General features: G+C 42.3%; 1 protein-coding gene across 4 annotated transcripts in view; it reads right to left on the reverse strand.

Moving 5' to 3' along the window:
- ATL3 (atlastin GTPase 3) overlaps positions 1-17,394 on the reverse strand; it is a 46,223-nt gene extending 28,829 nt beyond the window's left edge. Inside the window, exons 1-3 of one of the 4 annotated variants that reach the window (XM_010821077.4) lie at positions 17,305-17,394; positions 4,215-4,429; positions 3,932-4,075 (exon numbers count right to left, since the gene is read on the reverse strand). In XM_010821077.4, the coding sequence (XP_010819379.1) occupies positions 3,932-4,075; positions 4,215-4,421 (351 nt within the window). In that variant the 5' untranslated portion in view covers positions 4,422-4,429; positions 17,305-17,394. 4 annotated transcript variants of the gene reach the window in all.
- Positions 17,395-19,620: the final 2,226 nt, after the last annotated feature.

Consider the following 19,620-nt stretch of genomic DNA (forward strand, 5'->3'; position numbering starts at 1 on the left):
ACTGGGCATCAGGTAACAAAGGATAATGATCCTTGAGAGAAAGGAAACAGATGAGGTCAGCCCTGCAGGTGACACAGCTAACTGGCTAAGGAGGGGGAACCCAGGCAGAGCCAACAGAGTCCCAGAGTTGAGAAAATACAGCTGAGAGTCAGGGAGACCAAGGCAACGGGACTCTTAGGCAGAGCGCCTGAGAGGAGAGGGCTACAGAGGCAAAGAACACCATGGATCGCAGAGTCCCCATCAAGTGTTCAGCTGAGTCTCGACAAGCTCATGTGAATAAGGAAATTACCTGATGCTGGAGAAAGAGCCATTCAAAAGGCTTAGAGGGAAGATTACCCACTGCTCACAGGGGGGCAAGAATAGCACCTCTTCCCTCCAGTCAGACTACAAAAGCCCTGTAATTCTAAAGTCTTGCCTCAGTAGTAAAGAACAAATAGCTCTAGATTAAATACAGCTGTCTCATTTAACAAACCCTAAAATTCAAAAGCAAGACCAAAAAGAATCCATCAGCTTCCAAATTTCTTAAATGCATCCTACATAACAAGCTAAGTATTTTATGGGAATTCAAAACTATCCAGCATTCAACTAGTTAAAATTCACACTAGTTAAAATTCTGGCATCCAACCAAAAGTTTGCAGGCATGCAAAGATATGACTCAAATGAGCACGCAAAGATACCACCCAAATGAGAAAAAAAATCACTGTCACAGACATAAAACTAACAGAAAATGACTCTAAAACAGTATTCTGTATACCTGTACTTCACACATTCAAAAAGTTAAGTGCCATAAAAAACATTTTAAAAAAAGACCTAAAATAAACTGAAGATGAAAATCTCAATGTCTGAAATGAAAAATACACTAGATGAGGGACATCTCTGATGGTCCAGTGGGTAAGACTCCATACTCCCAATGCAGGGGGCCTGGGTTCAATCCGTGGTCAGAGAACTAGACACCACATGTATGCCGCAACTAAGAAGCCCCCTTGCCATGACAAAGATCCTGTGAGCCACAATTAAGACTCAGTACAGGTTCCATATAGGAAAAGGAGTACGTCAAGGCTGTATGTTGTCACCCTGCTTTATTTAACTTATATGCAGAGTACATCATGAGAAACGCTGGACTGGAAGAAACACAAGCTGGAATCAAGATTGCCGGGAGAAATATCAATAACCTCAGATATGCAGATGATACCACCCTTATGGCAGAAAGTGAAGAGGAACTAAAAAGCCTCTGGATGAAGGTCAAAGAGGAGAGTGAAAAAGTTGGCTTAAAACTCAACATTCAGAAAACTAAGATCATGGCATCTGGTCCCATCACTTCATGGGAAACAGATGGGGAAACAGTGGAAACAGTGTCAGACTTTATTTTGGGGGGCTCCAAAATCACTGCAGATGGTGACTGCAGCCATGAAATTAAAAGATGCTTATTCCTTGGAAGAAAAGTTATGACCAACCTAGATAGCATATTGAAAAGCAGAGACATTACTTTGCCAACAAAGGTCAGTCTGGTCAAGGCTATGGTTTTTCCAGTGGTCATGTATGGATGTGAGAGCTGGACTGTGAAGAAGGCTGAGCGCCGAAGAATTGATGCTTTTGAACTGGGTGTTGGAGAAGACTCTTGAGAAACCCTTGGACTGCAAGGAGATCCAACCAGTCCATTCTGAAGGAGATCAGCCCTGGGATTTCTTTGGAAGGAATGATGCTAAAGCTGAAACTCCAGTACTTTGGCCACCTCATGCGAAGAGCTGACTCATTGGAAAAGACTCTGATGCTGGAGGGGATTGGGGGCAGGAGAAGAAGGGGACGACAGAGGATGAGATGGCTGGATGGCATTACTGACTCGATGGACGTGAGTCTGAGTGAACTCTGGGAGTTGGTGATGGACAGGGAGGCCTGGCATGTTGCGATTCATGGGGTCGCAAAGAGTCGGACACGACTGAGCAACTGAACTGAACTGAACTGACAGTGAAAATAAATAATAAAGAAAAAATGTTTAAAGAAAAAAATACACTAGATGGGATTAACAACAGATTTAAAAGACTCGTGAACTAGAAGACTTAGCAACAGAAACTATCTGAAAGGAAACAGAGAAATAAAATTTTTTAAGTGAATGGAGCACCAGTGAGCTATGGGACAGCTTCAAGCAGCCTGGCATGCATGTAATAGGGACAAAACAATATTTGGAGAAGCAATGGCCCCCCAAATGTTTGAATTTTATAAAAATTATAAGCCTGCAGATTCAAAAAGCTCAAAAAAATTCAAACACAAGAAACATAAATACACAAAGACATGTCATAATCAAATTCCTAAAAAAAAAAAAAAAATGATAAAGAAAAAAAATTTTAAAGCAACCAGACAAAAAAAGACACATTAAACACAGAGACAAACAAAAATAAGTATAACAATAGATTTCTCAGCAGAAACAATGTCAGCAAAAAGGCAGGGGACTGACATCTCTGAAGCACTGAAAGATAAAACTCCCATCGTAGAATTCTATACCCAGCATAACTATTTTCAAAACAAAGGTGAAATACTTTTCAGACACAGAACAAAAGCTCAAAGAATTCCGCAACAGAAGAGTAGCACTACAAGAACTATTTAAGGAAGTCCTTCAAGCGGGAGGAAAAAATGAACACAAAAAATAGATAGAAATCTGGACACAGAAATCTGGACTTCAAAGTGAAGTACAGTTAATGGTAACTACATGTGTAAGTACATGGCTTTTTTCTTATTATTTAAATATCTTTAAAAGATAACTGAATATTTAAACATAAATAAAAATAAAAACAATGTTGTTATAGTAAAATATATGACAAAAGCACAAAACTTGGGAGGGGAGAAATGGAATATCAATTGTATCTTAATAAAGCTGTTTAAAAAATTAAAGAATGGATAAAATAATATCTAAAGATCCTTCCAAGCTAAAGTTTCTAACCTTATATTTCAAAAAATCCTCATTCTCCTCCAGTCTCTTCCTACCCACCTCCTCGCCCCCATAGCTTATGGGATCTTAGTACTCTGACCAGGAATCAAACATGTACACTTGGCAGTGATCAGAGCCCCAGTCACTGGACTGCCAGGGAATTCTCTACATTCTCTTCCTTGAAAAAAAAAAGTGCAAAAATCTCCCTATTTTGCTACACATTTTTTTGTATGCATATCTAAGCATTTAAAAAAAAATTAGAGGGTTTTCTAATATACCTTTCTTCTGAAACTTTACTAAAACAGAAACAAAATATTTAAAGAAATAATAAGGAAATTCATAAAACAGAAGCTGTGGAAACAGTGATCAAGAGTCATGCATCAATTCTGCATCTCTCAAAATATTTAATAACTTAACATCAAGGAAAAGGCTGAAACTGAACAACGTGAAGGGGAGATAGGAAATCTCAAGCCTTGGAAAGACAAAAAATGAGAGGCACAAACAACCATGGAAAGATGCTTTAGGGTGAGACTAAAAACAGAAGGAAGGGTTAAAGTCTATTTAAGAAACAGTTGTAACCCCAGATTCTCTCTTTCCACTGGAGCAGACATATACCTTGCCCCAGCTGACCCTTACAAAGAAATCTGGGAGCTGCTCTACAACTGAAGATTATGAGGCTCATGAGAGGAGCCGCTGACAGCCGGAGGGGTGGGTAGAGTGAACGCTGACAGAAGTAGGAGCGTAAAGGAACTTCTGAACAGTTGAGAGCATTAGCCTCTGGGAGTGAAAATGAGCAGACGGAGGGCTAGGTCATCTCAGAAGCCTTCTGCTACCACTGACCTTTTAAACTGCATTCGTGCATTATTTTTAAATCTTGAACTCATATCATTTTGATAAAAATCATTTTAACTGGATTATCTGAAAATTACATTTTCAGATTAACTGAAAACTACATTAAAGTTTTCATTTCACTGTATTTGGTAGCTTGTAAGTCTTTTTCTTCCTTACCTTCTTTCCACCTGGCTTCTCCACAGTGAAAACCTCACTCCAGATCTGAATTCCGGTGGTTTCTGGGTCAGAGCCCCCTCGCCATGAAAACCCTGTCAACGGTTCTTCTGGGTCACCTAACCAGTTTGAATGGCCACCTTCCTTCTATAGGAGAAATAAGAAATTTCCATTAAAACTTATTCAAGTAACTTTGCACATCAAGGATTAACTTATGAGGTGAGTTTGCTCTTTTGGACACAAAAGTCTCCACTTTCTAATTTGAAATAAAATAACTCTACCTCACCTGGAAATATAAGTAGCGTAGCATGAAGTCCAGAAAGAAGGACTTGCCCTTTCGGAAGGCACCAGCCACCGACACCACCACCACATCGAGCTCTCGGATGTGGTCCTGTAAGAGGATGCTGGCCAAGGCTTTCTCTTCTAGCTCAAAGGAATGTTGGTCTTTCTGAACCAAAACAACCTGCACTGGACCAGGCTTTCCACTCTCCATAGCATCACCTATGTTGTTATAGAGATTAAAAAAAAAAGTTTCAAATATATGTATCTTTAGCATGGAAGAGTAAAAACTTTTTAAACAGAGCACAAAAGCACCCAACCATAAAAGAAAAGAAAAAAGACAAATTAATTAGACTTCATTAACATTAAGAATTTTGTTCATTAAAAGACATCATTAAGGGAGTAAAAATGCAAGTTACAGGCTAAAAGAAAATATTGTAACACCTAACTCCAAAGGACTCATATCCAGAATCATTATAGAAATCCCAAAGAAAAAGACAACTATTCCATCTTTAACAAGAGTAATAAGCAAAAGATTATGAACAGGCATTTCATTTAAAAAGGATATCCAAATGGTCAATAATCGTATGAAAAGTTTCTGTACCATTACTTAACAAAGAAATGTAAATCCAAACCGCACGGAGATACCACTGCTTGCCCGTCAGAATGGTGCAAGTGTAATTCTCAGACACTCTGATGGGGATGGAACCACTCTGAAAAACTGCTGGGCAGGATCTACTAAAACTAAACGTAACTATGACCCAGCCAACTCCACTCCTAGGTATATACCTACGAGAAATAAATGTGTAGATCCATCAAAAAACATATACGCAAGAATGTTCACATGAGCTTCATTCAAAATGGTCCCAAACTGAAAATAAACCAGAAGTCCACCAAGAGTAGAAAGGGTACCTGCCACGGCCAAGCCTTTCACATACATCATTTTACTTAATCCTTAGAACTCTACGAAGTAAATAATACGGCTCCATTTTAAAAATAAAGAAACTAAGGCCTACGAAAGTTAAGTAACAGGTCCCAAGTCCTGGAGAAAACTTGAAAAGATCTGTAGGTCACTATGCTTTGCAGATCACTCTTAAAAACCTAGTCAAGGTTTTAGAGGCAAGCAATTCTTTAGCTCAAAATTAACACTAACTCATAGTTTCTCTTCTAGAGTTAAAAGCACAAAGATATTCTTTGAAATTCAGAGCCACTTAGCTATGTGGATTTACAGAAAGTTTACAAAAAAAAAAAACACAAAGCAGCAGTGGAATCTATGAAACGAAGCAAAGCACCACTTCCTGTACTAAAGGAGAGGTTCTCAAGCAGTTAAAAGGACACCTGTTGCTGTTGTTTAGTTGCTAAGTCACATCCCATTCTCTGTGATCCCATGGATTAGATGGAATTCTCCTGGAGTGGATTGCCATTTCCTTGTCTAGGAGACCTTCCCAACCCAGGGATCAAACCCATGTTTCCTGCATTAGCAAGCAGATTCTAATAATTGGGTATTTAATGAATATTAGGAAATTATGAATGAGTAAGGCAATGCCAAAGAATGCTCAAACTACCGCACAATTGCACTCATCTCACACGCAAGTAAAGTAATGCTCAAAATTCTCCAAGCCAGGCTTCAGCAATACATGAACCGTGAACTTCCAGATGTTCAAGCTGGTTTTAGAAAAGGCACAGGAACCAGAGATCAAATTGCCAACATCTGCTGGATCATCGAAAAACCAAGAGAGTTCCAGAAACACATCTATTTCTGCTTTATTAACTATGCCAAAGCCTTTGACTGTGTGGATCACAATAAACTATGGAAAATTCTGAAAGAGATGGGAATACCAACCACCTGACCTGCTTCTTGAGAAACCTGTATGCAGGTCAGGAAGCAACAGTTAGAACTGGACATGGAACAACAGACTGGTTCCAAATAGGAAAAAGAGTACGTCAAGGCTGTATATTGTCACCCTGCTTATCTAACTTATATGCAGAGTACATCATGAGAAACGCTGGACTGGAAGAAACACAAGCTGGAATCAAGATTGCCGGGAGAAATATCAATAACCTCAGATATGCAGATGACACCACCCTTATGGCAGAAAGTGAAGAGGAACTAAAAAGCCTCTGGATGAAAGTAAAGAGGAGAGTGAAAAAGTTGGCTTAAAGCTCAACATTCAGAAAACGAAGATCATGGCATCTGGTCCCATCACTTCATGGCAAATAGATGGGGAAACAGTGGAAACAGTGTCAGACTTTATTTTGGGGGGCTCCAAAATCACTGCAGATGGTGACTGCAGCCATGAAATTAAAAGACGCTTATTCCTTGGAAGGAAAGTTATGACCAACCTAGATAGCATATTCCAAAGCAGAGACATTACTTTGCCAACAAAGGTCCGTCTGGTCAAGGCTATGGTTTTTCCAGTGGTCATGTATGGATGTGAGAGTTGGACTGTGAAGAAAGCTGAGTGCCGAAGAACTAATGCTTTTGAACTGTGGTGTTGGAGAAGACTCTTGAGAGTCCCTTGGACTGCAAGGATATCCAACCAGTCCATTCTAAAGGAGATCAGTCCTGGGTGTTCATTGGAAGGACCGATGCTAAAGCAAATTCCAATACTTTGGCCACCTCATGCGAAGAATTGACTCATTGGGAAAGACCCTGATGTTGGGAGGGGTTGGGGGCAGGAGGAGAAGGGGACGACAGAGGATGAGAGGGCTGGATGGCATCACTGACTCGATGGACATGAGTTTGAGTGAACTCCGGGAGTTGGTGATGGACAGCGAGGCCTGGCGTGCTGTGATTCATGGGGTCACAGAGTCGGACACGACTAAGCGACTGAACTGAACTGAATTAGGAAACAAAACCATGTTTTAGTGGATTATTGCTTAGAAGGAGGCTAAGTTAAAAAAAAAAAAAAAAAACTAATGAATTTAAAGCAAATTGAAGAACAAATATTAAGTTGAGCATAGTAGAGGTAGGTAGATATGGCCAAAATCATACATATGGTCCCAGAAACCCTTTTGTCTGGGAAGCACTGAAGGCTGAATGATGATAGCAGGCAAAGCAGACACAGCAGTCTGACTGCCAGACTCTACCCTTTAAGTATGCACTGCTGCTCATTTTTTAAACTTACAGTATCAGATAGCAACAAAAGGCTTGCCATTTTTTACTTTTTTTGCAAACTACTGGAAAACAACCTATAACTATAGATTAAATGTCATGCTGGCACTATAATACACAGATACTAACACTTTTCTTTCCCATTATTTCCCATTACAAAAAGGAAACATTTTTGTGAATAATCTTTTGGAGTTCTTACTGACATAACAGCAGGTGAATCCGGGGCGTGAAGACCTTCAATCTTTCATATAAAAGAACAAATGAGAACAATTTATTCACACCTTATGGATAAGGCACGGGGTTAAGTGCTGTGCAATACTCAAAGCAGTACCAAAGTCCCTGAGATGGCTGGTTGCTCCCCCAACATCCATTTTTCTCCTGCTGCTATGGTAATATTTTTAGCTAGGCATATAAATACTCAGAAGAAACACATTTCCAAACCAACCCTGTATGCAGGGTATCACTAGTGCCTAAGTTCTGACTGGAAATGACACAGCAACTTTCAGATCATGCATCTTCCCCCTTCTTGCTGGTTAGATGCAAAAGTAGGAGCAAGTCACCCTGGACCAGGCGTGTGAGGGTAACACCTCAGGAACATTAGAGCAACGAGACAGGTAGGGCTGAGGACTTAAGTGTCGCAAAACTGCCACTGCTGGCTCAGTTTCACAGGAAAGGAAAATGTCTACCTTGTTTAAATCACTTACTTGGAGGGTCTGTGCTGCTGCTGCTAAGTCGCTTCAGTCGTGTCCGACTCTGTGCGACCCCAGAGACGGCAGCCCACCCAGCTCTGCCGTCCCTGGGATTCTCCAGACAAGAACACTGGAGTGGGTTGCCATTTCCTTCTCCGGAGGGTCTATGAGAGACAGCCAAACCGAGTAACCAATACAGTAGTCCTCCGGACTCCACAATTAACTTCCTGGCACTGGTTCTTTCCACTTCATCTATTAGTTCACTGAGCAATTTCCAACAGAAAGCAGGCACACAACAAACAACTGTTAATAAGAATGAACATGTATGTAATATAGTCGAAAGCCACCACCCTAAGGATGCAGGTGGTACTGTCAGGGCAACAGGCATGGAAGATAACTTGGACTACAAACAAGATAGAAAAATTCCGTGACACAAATATACACAGTTGTACGCAATGACTTGCACTTCAAGAAAAGATGAAGACCACTAAGGACAGTTTAAAAAAAAAAAGATAAAACCTTTCCTCATCTCTTCCTCTTTCTGCCTATAGTAAAGTGAAAAGGAAGAGAACCGGGCTATATTTAGTTGAGGGAGCTGGGGAGATCCTGCATTTCTAACAGTATAGTAGGCACAAAGGACTTTAAAAGATCTCGGTTTGGGTCCACATAAAGGAAAAATCATTTTGAACTACACACATCAATAATTCAAACAGAGGTGCTCACTTTTCACCATACTATCTTTATCTCTCACTTCCTAAGACAATAAAACTATATTATTGATCATACAAGCAAAAATCTTATTTTTAGGTATCATGTAAATGTCCTTTGCGCATTTATCTTTGCATCTCAGATCCCCCCAACCCCTTAAAGCCCTTAATCAAAACCTCAGGGCCCTCTCCTTTAGCCAGGCCAGCTTCCAATATTTCCTGCCTATCAGGTTGATCATTCAAGTCAACATCTCCAGAGCGTTGCTTTCAATTGTCACCTCATTCCCTAGGGCTGAACACCTTCATTATAGTACATAAACATACCATGACAGCAACTATGTATCAAAACTATCAAAAACATTTTATGGATTGATGGCTCAAAGCTAAAATCTTAATTCTGTAAGTCAAAGCCTTTCACCATTCACCCTGTTGCCTTGCTGCTGCTGCGTCGCTTCAGTCGTGTCCAACTCTGTGCAACCCCATAGACGGCAGCCCACCAGGTTCCCCCATCCCTGGGATTCTCCAGGAAGAACACTACAGTGGGTTGCCATTTCCTTCTCCAATGCATGAAAGTGAAAAGTCAAAGTGAAGTCGCTCAGTCGTGTCCGACTCTTAGCGACCCCATGGACTACAGACTACCAGGCTCCTCCATCCATGGGATTTTCCAGGCAAGAGTACTGGAGCGGGGTGCCATTGTCTTCTCCACCCTGTTGCCTTAGTTTCTCTAATTCTTTATTCTCCTCATCTTCCCAGGTAAATTTATACTGCTCCTAGGAGAAAGTTAGGATCCAAGTGCTATTCTAATTTCAAAATTTCAAACATACAGCCTATTCATCTATTTGTTTCCACGGCCTGAAATGTGCCTTCCGCTTGCCTCCAGCAAACACTTGCTCATCCTTTATCACTCACCTGCACCCTCCCTCAGGCCTGACCCACCCAGTCCTCAGTCCACAGGACTTGAATCCTTACTCTCTCACCTCCAGAATGTAAGATCTATGAGGACAGAGAATTATGTCTCTTTTGTTCAATGCTCTGTCCCCCAAGAACCAGAACAGTGCCCACAGAGACGAGACATCCAGGAAACATTTGCATAATAAACAAGTAAACCCCACCTCTTAGTCACAATGTGACTGTGGGTAAACATCCAACCATTTGTAGTTCCATTTATTTATAAAACTAATACCATCTCAAAGCAACAGTGTCTGACACAAACTCCGAGCGTGTTCAGTCACATTCGACTCTTTGCAACCCCACGAACAGTAGCCTGCCAGGCTCCTCTCTCTGTCCATGGGATTTCCCAGGTAAGAATACTGGAGTGGGTTGCCATTTCCTTCTCCAGGGGATCTTCCCAACCCAGGGATCAAAACCAGGTCTCCTGTGGCTCCTGCATTAGCAGGTCAATTCTTTAACACTGAGCCACCTGTGAAGCCCATGACACATATTATGGACTCAATCAAATGAACCTGTTTTCCTATTTCCCCTACCAGTAAATACTATTGGGAGGTGGTGGGGTAGGTTGAAGAGGGAGGGCACATATGTATACCTATGGCTGATTCCTGCTGATGTATGGCAGAAACCAACACACTATTGCAAACCTATTATCCTTCAACTTAAAATAAATTAAAAAAAGAATACTAGCACATACTATTATTCTACTTGGGGCTTCCCTTGTAGCTCAGCTGGTAAAGAATCTACCCGCAATGCGGGAGACCCAGGTTCGATCCCTGGGTCAGGAATGATCCCCCTGGAGAAGGGAAAGGCTGCCCATTCCAGTATTCTGGCCTGGAGAATTCCATGGACTATATATAGCCCATGGGGTGGCAAAGAGTCGGACACCACTGAGCGACCTTCACTGATTATTCCACTCATTACAACTGTATATTGTAATGAGCTCCTGGGGAGTAAGGAAACTGTCACGTTCAGGCCCCGTAAATACCATAGAATAATAGCTTCTAGTACCATGAACACTGAACCTAACAGTACACGTAAAGAACTGTGGTAAAGTCAGTTTCTTCCCTTCCTCCTCCCAGTCTCCTTTCTGTCACTGTCAGCCTCCTTCAAGTCTGTCTTCATGCACTCATCTACCCATTCCCTTCTCATCACCTTGCCATCTGACTTTCCTCTCAGTCTGTTGAAACCATTATCTAGTTCATCAGTGACCTCACCTGCCAAATGCAATAGGCCTTTCTTGATTCTCATTCAACCCTACACCTGTGATAAAACACAATGGCCCACGACTTCTAACACTTCTTAAAACCTTTGGACTCTACAACAATGCCCACTCCTCCTTCCCTTCCAGCCTCTTTATCAACCTCTTTTCAGCCTGTGATGCCCACCAGTGCCCTGCTTTAGCCTTGTACAGATCTCATCCTCTCCCTGATTGAGCTCTCTGCTCATTAATTTCACTGAAACTCGCTCAGTCGTGTCTGACTCTTTGTGACCCCATGGACTACACAGTCCATGGAATTCTCCAGGCCAGAATACTGGAGTGGTTAGTCTTTCCCTTCTTCAGGGGATCTTCCCAACCCAGGGATCGAACCCAGGTCTCCTGCATTGCAGGTGGATTCTTTACCAGGTGAGCCACAAGGGAAGCCCATTAATTAATTAATTTCACTGCACCCTCTATTTTGGTGATGCAACTTCATTAACTTCTAACCTGCACTTGGGTCCAAGTGTGCAACTGCCTGTGGCATACATTCACCTGGATATTCCACCATCAGCCTACTCTCGCAGTCTCGGTGGAGTATTACACAGAAATAAATGGGTATAAGAGTCAGAGGACAAGTTCCTGTTCCAGTTCTCCCACTAACAACCTGTGTGATTCTGGGCATGTCCAGCCTTCAATCTCAACAGTAAAATGAGGCAAGATTAAACCTCTGCATATAGTATCATTAGTCATTTAGTATCATCAAAGTGAATCCTGCCAGCTACTCCACTCTCAAATCTCTGCCTTTCAGCCTCCACATCTTTCCTGCCTCATAGGCAATGTACCACCAAACCCTATCATTTCTTCCTTCTGTAACTTCAGCTCCTGGTTTGGCAAAGATTGTTATGCAAGTGAAAGAGTATGTAGAGGAGAGAGGCCTTCCCTAACAATCAGGGAAGCCCAGACTTCAGGGCCCAGTTTCGTACTAACTGTTAACAGCATGAGTAAATCATTTTACTTACCTATGTCTCAGTTTCTTCTACAAAATTAGGCAGTTAGATAAAGCCATTTTCCAGCTCTAAAATTCAATGCCAGTTGCACAACCGAAAATTTCCTGAATATCTAAATTGGCCAAACTTGTTACGGAACCTATTCATGCTTTGGTTTAACTTAAACTGTATAGGCCTGGCTAAAGAACAGACCAAAATTCATGATAAAAAAAGCAACTTGCACAGCAAGGACTCCACAAAAGACTTGAGGGTTTTTTTAAGGGAAAGAGACACCCTATTTGCAGTGAAATTACTTCCATTTCTCAGGAATCATACTGGAGATCTAACCTCCAGGGATGGTGCTAGAAAAACCTTTAAGTGGTAACCTTATATGCCTTCTCCCTTAGCAAAGTAATTATTTTCTAAGTTGACATTTTCTGAGTAACACTCACTTATATGAACAATTAATATTTGTTTAGTATATGAAGAGTTCATGAACAACAGATGTGACATTTTATACACATACAAAAGATATGGCCTGACCAGTCATATCTATCCTCAGTATACACTTTTTTTGGGGGGGACGCACCACAGAGCTTGTGAGATCCCAGTTCCCAGACCATCCGTTTACATTTAAGTAAACTTATAAACCTACGTTTAGGAAAAACTGAAGTTTAGTGAACTTAAAACCTACCTTAAAAAAAAAGGTGAGTGGTAAAACTATTATACTGCCAATTATTAGTGCTGTAAATAGCTCAAAGTAATACTGTATCAGTCATCATTTCAAAGTATGTAGAAATATTGAAAATATTTGGTAATTATAAAGGATTCCAATAATTGACATGGAAGTTTTTTCTAAGTACTTTTAAAACACTGACTTAGCCTCTCCTTTTTAATACACATCTTAATCCAGATTAATCACTAGGTTTAAATATGCTTATTTAATCGATGTATAACTGGACTCAGTGGACGTGAGTTTGAGAAAACTCTAGGAAATGGTGAAGGACAGGGAAGCCTGGCATGCCGCAGTCCGTGGGATTGCAAAGAGTCGAACACAACTTAGCAACTGAACAACTTCACCAAAACAACTTCACATCCAGAATGGCCGAAAGACTAACAAGTGAAATTAATTATTATTAGGAAAGATTTGTAGAGACTATGCAAATTACAACACTAATTCTTTCCAGATTTCTGAATTTTTAAAGGGCAGAAAAAAACAACGTAGCAGCACAGGCTAAATAAATGCAGATGAGACAACTGAATTGTAAGTGGCCTTTCTGACCCTACGGAAAACATACATCTTAAGAAACAAGTTCTATCAGAAAAAGCATTATGGGGGAAAGAAGTTTAAATGCTCCTCAAATATTTGAAAACATTGATAAACTCAACGAAACCAGTTATTTGGAAGCAATCACAATTGCTATTTCAGGGAATTCAGACAGAAGTTAGTAGATCAATTGAACGGTTTAGACCAGGGTTTCTCAGCCTCAGCACCACTGGTATTGTGGGTGAATAGCTCTGTTATGGGGAACTATCCCACTTTAGGATATTCAGCAGCATCTCTCACCTCTTCTCACCAGGTATCAATCGCGCTCCCTCTTGACTGGGAGACCCATACATGTCTCCAGGCATTGCCAAGTGTCCCAACCAGGCAAAACCACCCTGGGTTGAAAACCATTGGGGCAGAGCAAGCCTCAGTTCTCATCCTTACTGTCCAGAGAGTTCTGAAAAGCAAATCCTAACTATACTTAAAGAAACAGTTCACTGAGCAGTGTGCATGACTCAGGGTAAAGTTATGACCTGAGTTTTCCATTCTCCTTTTGAAATACCACATTTTCTAAAGAGCAAAAGCAACACACCCAAAAACAGAAGCATACCATTTTCATGCCTTGTTTTTGCTGGCAGTCTTTTAAAGTTCCCAGGTCACAGAGAACGCCAAAGAAAACACATCATCATATACAAAGGTACATGGAAACTCTCAGCCAACTCTAGAACTGCTGGGTGTGGCTCCTTTTTGCTGATGGTGGGAGTGCCTTTTGTCTCAAGGTAGTATATTGGTAGAGACACATATATTTCTAAGGTTGTTTCCGTGAAAATACTATTTAAACACAACTCAATAGAATACTAGGGGAAATTTACATTCTAATTAATTAAAAGGTTTACGAGGAAGATTATTTTCATCTGTCGTAGAAAATTTTTGTATTTTAGCACAGGTAGTGGTTTGGTCACTAAGTCATGTCCAACTCTTGCAAGTCCATGGACTGTAGCCTGCCGGGCTCCTCTGTCCATGGACTTCTCTTGGCAAGAATACTGGAGTGGGTTGCCATTTCCCTCTCCAGGGGATCTTCCCAATCCAGGAATGGAACCCAGGTCTCCTGCATTGCAGGCAGATTCTTTACCTACTGAGCTATGAGGGAAGCCTCCACAGAATGCTTAGCGCACACAATGCTGAACAAAAGCACTTTTTCTTAGTCAATTAAGAATTTTGCAGTGCTTCATGGACTTATGAAAATAAATTATGTCAGAAATGCAGAGACTGAATCTAAAAACGAGAAAAAAATCTTTTTAACAGAAAGAATTCAATATTCACCTTATTTGACTTTACCCTAAAAGTAAGAACACCACCAAAATCAACCTGGTTAGCTGAAGGTTTTAATTATCTGTATTCCATTTGAATAAGACTTTCTTAACTGGCAATATTTGATTTGGATTCCTCATCATTTCAAAACATAAAGAATTAATCTACTTCTCTCCTTTTTCACCTACTCTGTCTGTAAAATCTACTTTCTAATTTGTAATATACTTTAGCCTCCCTATGGACTGTAGGCTCTTCTTTTCATGGGATTTTTCAGGCAAGAATACTGGAGTAGGTTGCCATTTCCTCCTCCAGAGAATCTTCCCAGCTCAGGGATGGAACCCGTCTCCTGTCTCCTGCATTGCAGGTGGATTCTTTACCCGCCAAGCCATTGGGGAAGCCCAGAAGAGTACCAACTCAATACAAAAATACTGACATTACAAATCATACTTCCTATAATGCAATAAATCAAATTAAGCAACCACCTATAGGGAAATTTGATTATTAATATAAAAATTAAATTGCTTGGGTTTTAGGAGCTTTTTCACTAGTGCCTGGCCCCTCAATGAGTTAAATCGGAATCTGTGAGTTAGCTCCAAGCATTGGCAGGTTTTAAAAACCCCATTATTCTAAAGTCCCTGCAGAGCTGGGAACCACAGCTCTACAGCAACTAAAAGACTTATTTTTTCCTTTTAACTAAAAGCTTTCCCATCATGTTTCCCCCTTGATATTTTTTAGAGAATATGCTCTTAGAATCTCAAAGTCAGGAAAATGTTTTAAAATTCAGACTAACTTTAAACTATAGTTGTGTTGTTTAAACAATTTCTCAATATGAAACACAAGGCCACAGAAATTTTAAAGGCATGCCTAGTCATGAGAGGTAAATTTTAAACCAATTCTCAAACAAGTTCACACGCCCTAGGGTGCCCTAATATTTCAAAGAAATATTAGACTATATGACCAAATTGTTAGTAATGGCTACCACTGAGGAACTGGGGAGGCAGAGAAGACATTACATTTCTTCTTACAAGTCTCCATTATTTCATTTTAAATAATTAGTGAGTATATCTTTTATGACTTAGGAATCATGAAAATGAAAAAATGCATGTGCTACATCTTAGAAAACCAATTCTACAAAAGCCTATTATAAACAGGGAAGCCTGGTGTGCTGCAATCTATGGGGTCTCAAAGGATGGGACACAACTGAGCGACTGAACAAGCCCTGTTTAGTGAAAACTAAAACAATTATGCTAGCTCACATCATCACATTTCTTCTCTACTACTACTTTTCTTAACTTTATGACTCCAGTAAGACAGTAAACAATAGCTAATAAAACAACCTGCGCTGCGAACCTAATGCCTCATTTGGTAGAGATCTTCAGTTAAGCGTTTCCTTGACAGGTGTTAAAGCAGCAAGAGAGATTTCTACACTATGAGCTACTTTCTGTGGGGACTGAAAAAAAAGCACTCATTTGAAACTCAACACTGCAATGCTGACTACGTATCTTGGCTTAAAACTTAAAACTACGTAGGTTTTGATTCCCCAAAAGCCAGCCAGAATGTGAAACCACGTTTTTGGTCCGTTAGTTCTTTTCTCTCCTTCCCAAAACATTCTACCCAACTTCGTGTTCAAATTTCAGGGCTGGGATTTATTGAAGAGTCTTCAATGTTCTGTTGTTGCCTTTAGATTTCGCAAAAAAACGTTTGGCCTTTTCAACAGAACACGCAGCAAACAAAAAAAAACTCAGGTAAAACGACAGATGAAATCAAAACCCACGAATTTATGGTGACCATTTGTTTTTAATACTTTCACTCACTATTCTTTATGTCTTCAAGAAAGCAAAAGAACGTATTGTACCACACGTACTAAAAGACCTTCTTAAAAATCAGTTTAGGCCACATTCTATTATCTCCTTTAGGGAGATAAGTGGGGGTTGAAAATCAGTCTTCCTAATACTTCTTGTAACTCAAGGTCGTTAGGATAAAAATAAAGTTTCCAACTCAAAGACACTTCGCAGCCCTCCACAGCTTTTTGAAAGGTTGAATACGGCATCTGTAATATTTTCTCAGCTCCCTGGGCCCGTTGACAAGGCCAGAGCCACTCGGCCCGCGAGTGTGCGAAGCGCCCAGGCAGGAAGGGGACCGCAGCCAAGAGCACACAGCTCTGCCAGGGCGGGGCCGGCGGGGCGAAGCCTCGGAACGACGCCCCGGGACCACCGACCCTCGGGGCCGCCCCAGGCGGGGAGGGGAGGCGCCAGGCGGGCGGCAGCAGCCCCAAGGGGCACTAACAGTCTCCCCCGAGCGCAGGGCCCGACCTCCGAAGGTGGCCGAGGAAGGCGCCGCCCGTGCCCTACCGTCCCGACCCCGCGAGCAGCCCCTGGACCAGAATAAGCCGGCCAAGGAACACCAAGGAGGGGCACGCGGTCCCAACCCCGGGACGAGGAAGGGCGGCGGCGCGGGCGTGCGGTCTCCTCGGAGCTACAGCAGCGAGGGCGGTGGAGGTGGCCACGGAGCGGGCTCGGGGGAAATCGGGCGCCTCACCTGCTCCTCCCGATGCAGCCGCTACCGCTCGCTGAGGGGACAACATGGAGCCTCCGCCTCCAGCAGAAGCAGCAGGGGCGCAAAAAGGGCAGGGCTGGGGCGGGAACGAACCAGGCCCTGGAGGCGGGAAACGGGCGTGGCCTGGGCTCTAACAGAAACTAGCGAGGAGGGGCGCGCGAAGCCGCGAGAGAGCGAGAACACAGAGGGTTGGCATAGGTCGACCGAGGCGCAGCGAGCGCCTAGCCGACTGGGGCGGGAAAGCGCACGCGGCAAAATCCCGCCACCGCCCGACGCGTGTGCGCGTGCGCTGGAGTCAGACACTCGGTCTTGAATACCTGGGGCTGCGCACTGGGAGCAACGGTCCCTTGGGAATTGTAGCCCCTCGTTCTCTGGTTGCCCGCCAGCGGTTCTCTTTTGGCGAACTCATCCGGGGCGGGGAGGAAGCGGAAGAGAGGGACCAGGATTGTCGCGGCTCTTCGACCACTGAACTACAACTCCCAGCAGGCCATGCGGGGAGAACCGAGCCGGCCAGTGGTCCCCGCCCAGCTTAGTCTTGAGGCCAGGCCCAGGTCCGAGGCCTTTGGTGGAACCGGCCTCGGACCCCTACCGGCGGCGTTTGGGAGGGTTTCGATGTTTAACGCTAGCCGGAGCCATAGGTAGGCGGCACTCTACCGTAAGGACCGAAGGGAGGCCTCAACCACGGATGACGTGAGCATCACTGGTTTTTTAAATGATTTTGACTTCACAAGGAGAGGAGGGCGTGACTTCATTATCACCATTACAGCTACTCCGGATATTCCTGTCTCTGCCCAAGCCTGATGGCCCACCATCGCTACTCTTAACAGCTAACATAAGAACTTCCAGGGAAAGTCCTTCCACTGGCTTTGTTCTTTCTAAGCTATGGCTGTATTTTGTAAACAAACCTCTGGCTTCCTGGAGCTTGTCTTGAAGTTGCTTTGGCAATGACACTCTTACTTAAACTGTATGGTAGATCAGTACAAAACACGGTTCTCCAAAAATGCTTTTATTCACACTCACATGTGATTGCAAAACTGGCAGTCGTCACAATTGAAGAATATTGTTATTTTGGATTTGTTGGGGTAGGGACAGTTGTCTTGGGGGTAAGTAGCTGATGAGAGGCTAAAGTGTCTGTCGCCACCACCGCTACCACCTCTTGCATCACCCTTGCTTCATTCATTTGACACATTATTCCACTTTCTTCTGTCTTACCTTTTATAACCTACCCAGAACCTCCTTCCAGCCATGTCTAGTCTGTGCGATGCCCTTGATCTGGGTTTCATTCCCAGAGTGATTAGGCCAGCAGTAAAGAAGTAAAGATAATTCAACCTAAACTTACCTAAAGAGGTCCTGTTTTGCTTTCTTTTCCCCTGCCCCTTCTGATTCTCTGCAAACTCTCAAGGTTATTTGAATACCTCCTCCAGGCATTATATGTGAATCTAGATTCAAGCTAAACTAACTGACCAACAAGAAACTAGATGTGACTATCAGGACAAGTGGTTATTGGGGTTTCACATTGTCTGCGCAGAAAGCAAGATGTTACACAAATCCAAGGCATTTGCGGCACGCTCAGAGAAAGGGGCCAGAGACTAATGACTTGTCACGATTGCCAGAAACAATTGAAAAAGTTAAATTGAACATGGTGGTGATGAACATATAGTGTTAGTCATTCAGTCACATCCAACTCTTTGCAACCCCATGGACTCCTCCATCCAGGAGGCTCCTCCGTCCATGGGATTTTCTTCTCCAGGGGAATCCTCCCGACCCAGGGATCGAACCTGAGTCTCCTGCATTGCAGGCAGACTCTTTACCATCTGAGCTATCAGGGAAACCCCTATATTCCCCTTCCCCATCCTTCTCTATAAGACTGCTCAACATCCAACTTCTGTTTTACTTTTCGTTTGTGTCTTCCCATTAGAACATAAGTTACAAACAGACAGGAATTTGTGTTCACTGCTTGTATCTCCAGTGCCCCCAAACAGTGCCAGGCAGAAAGTAGGAACTCAAGTACTTAAAGGATGAATAAAGAAAGTACACGTTACACGTAACACTACCCACTCTCTTTTTTTGTTCCTTTAATACTAAATATCTAATTTTTGCTTTTAAACAACATACCCTGTTCTAATTTGTGTTAGTCACTCAGTCATGTCCAACTCTTTATGACTCCATGGGCTATAGCCTGCCAGGCTCCTCTGTCCATGGGATTCGCCAGGCAAGAATACTGGAGTGGTTTGCCATTTCCTTCTCCACTATTCTATTTTAAGGCTTCCCAATAGAGATACATTGAAATGCACCCTGTCAGGAAGTGACAGCAAATAGTGACATTACATCTTTCTCAGTATAACATCATCAAGGTCAATGTCAGCACCTCAGCCTTCTGCATATATTGTAGAAGTTTTTGGCACTCGGAACAACACAATACAAATGATAAGTAGACTTTAGGATTAGTCCCAACTCAGAAAAAAACTCCTGTAAACAAGAAGCCTATTTTGTTATTACTGTTTCCTTCTCAAGTATTCATGGTTATCAAAACCCTGGAGATAAACAATATAGTATGACCAGAGGCTGAGCTTTCCTTGTGGTTTTCAAGAAGTAGATGACATATAGATATGTTTGAATGGTCAAGGCCACTG

Source organism: Bos taurus, chromosome 29, assembly GCF_002263795.3.
Source record: "Bos taurus isolate L1 Dominette 01449 registration number 42190680 breed Hereford chromosome 29, ARS-UCD2.0, whole genome shotgun sequence".
Classification (NCBI taxonomy): Eukaryota; Metazoa; Chordata; class Mammalia; order Artiodactyla; family Bovidae; genus Bos; species Bos taurus.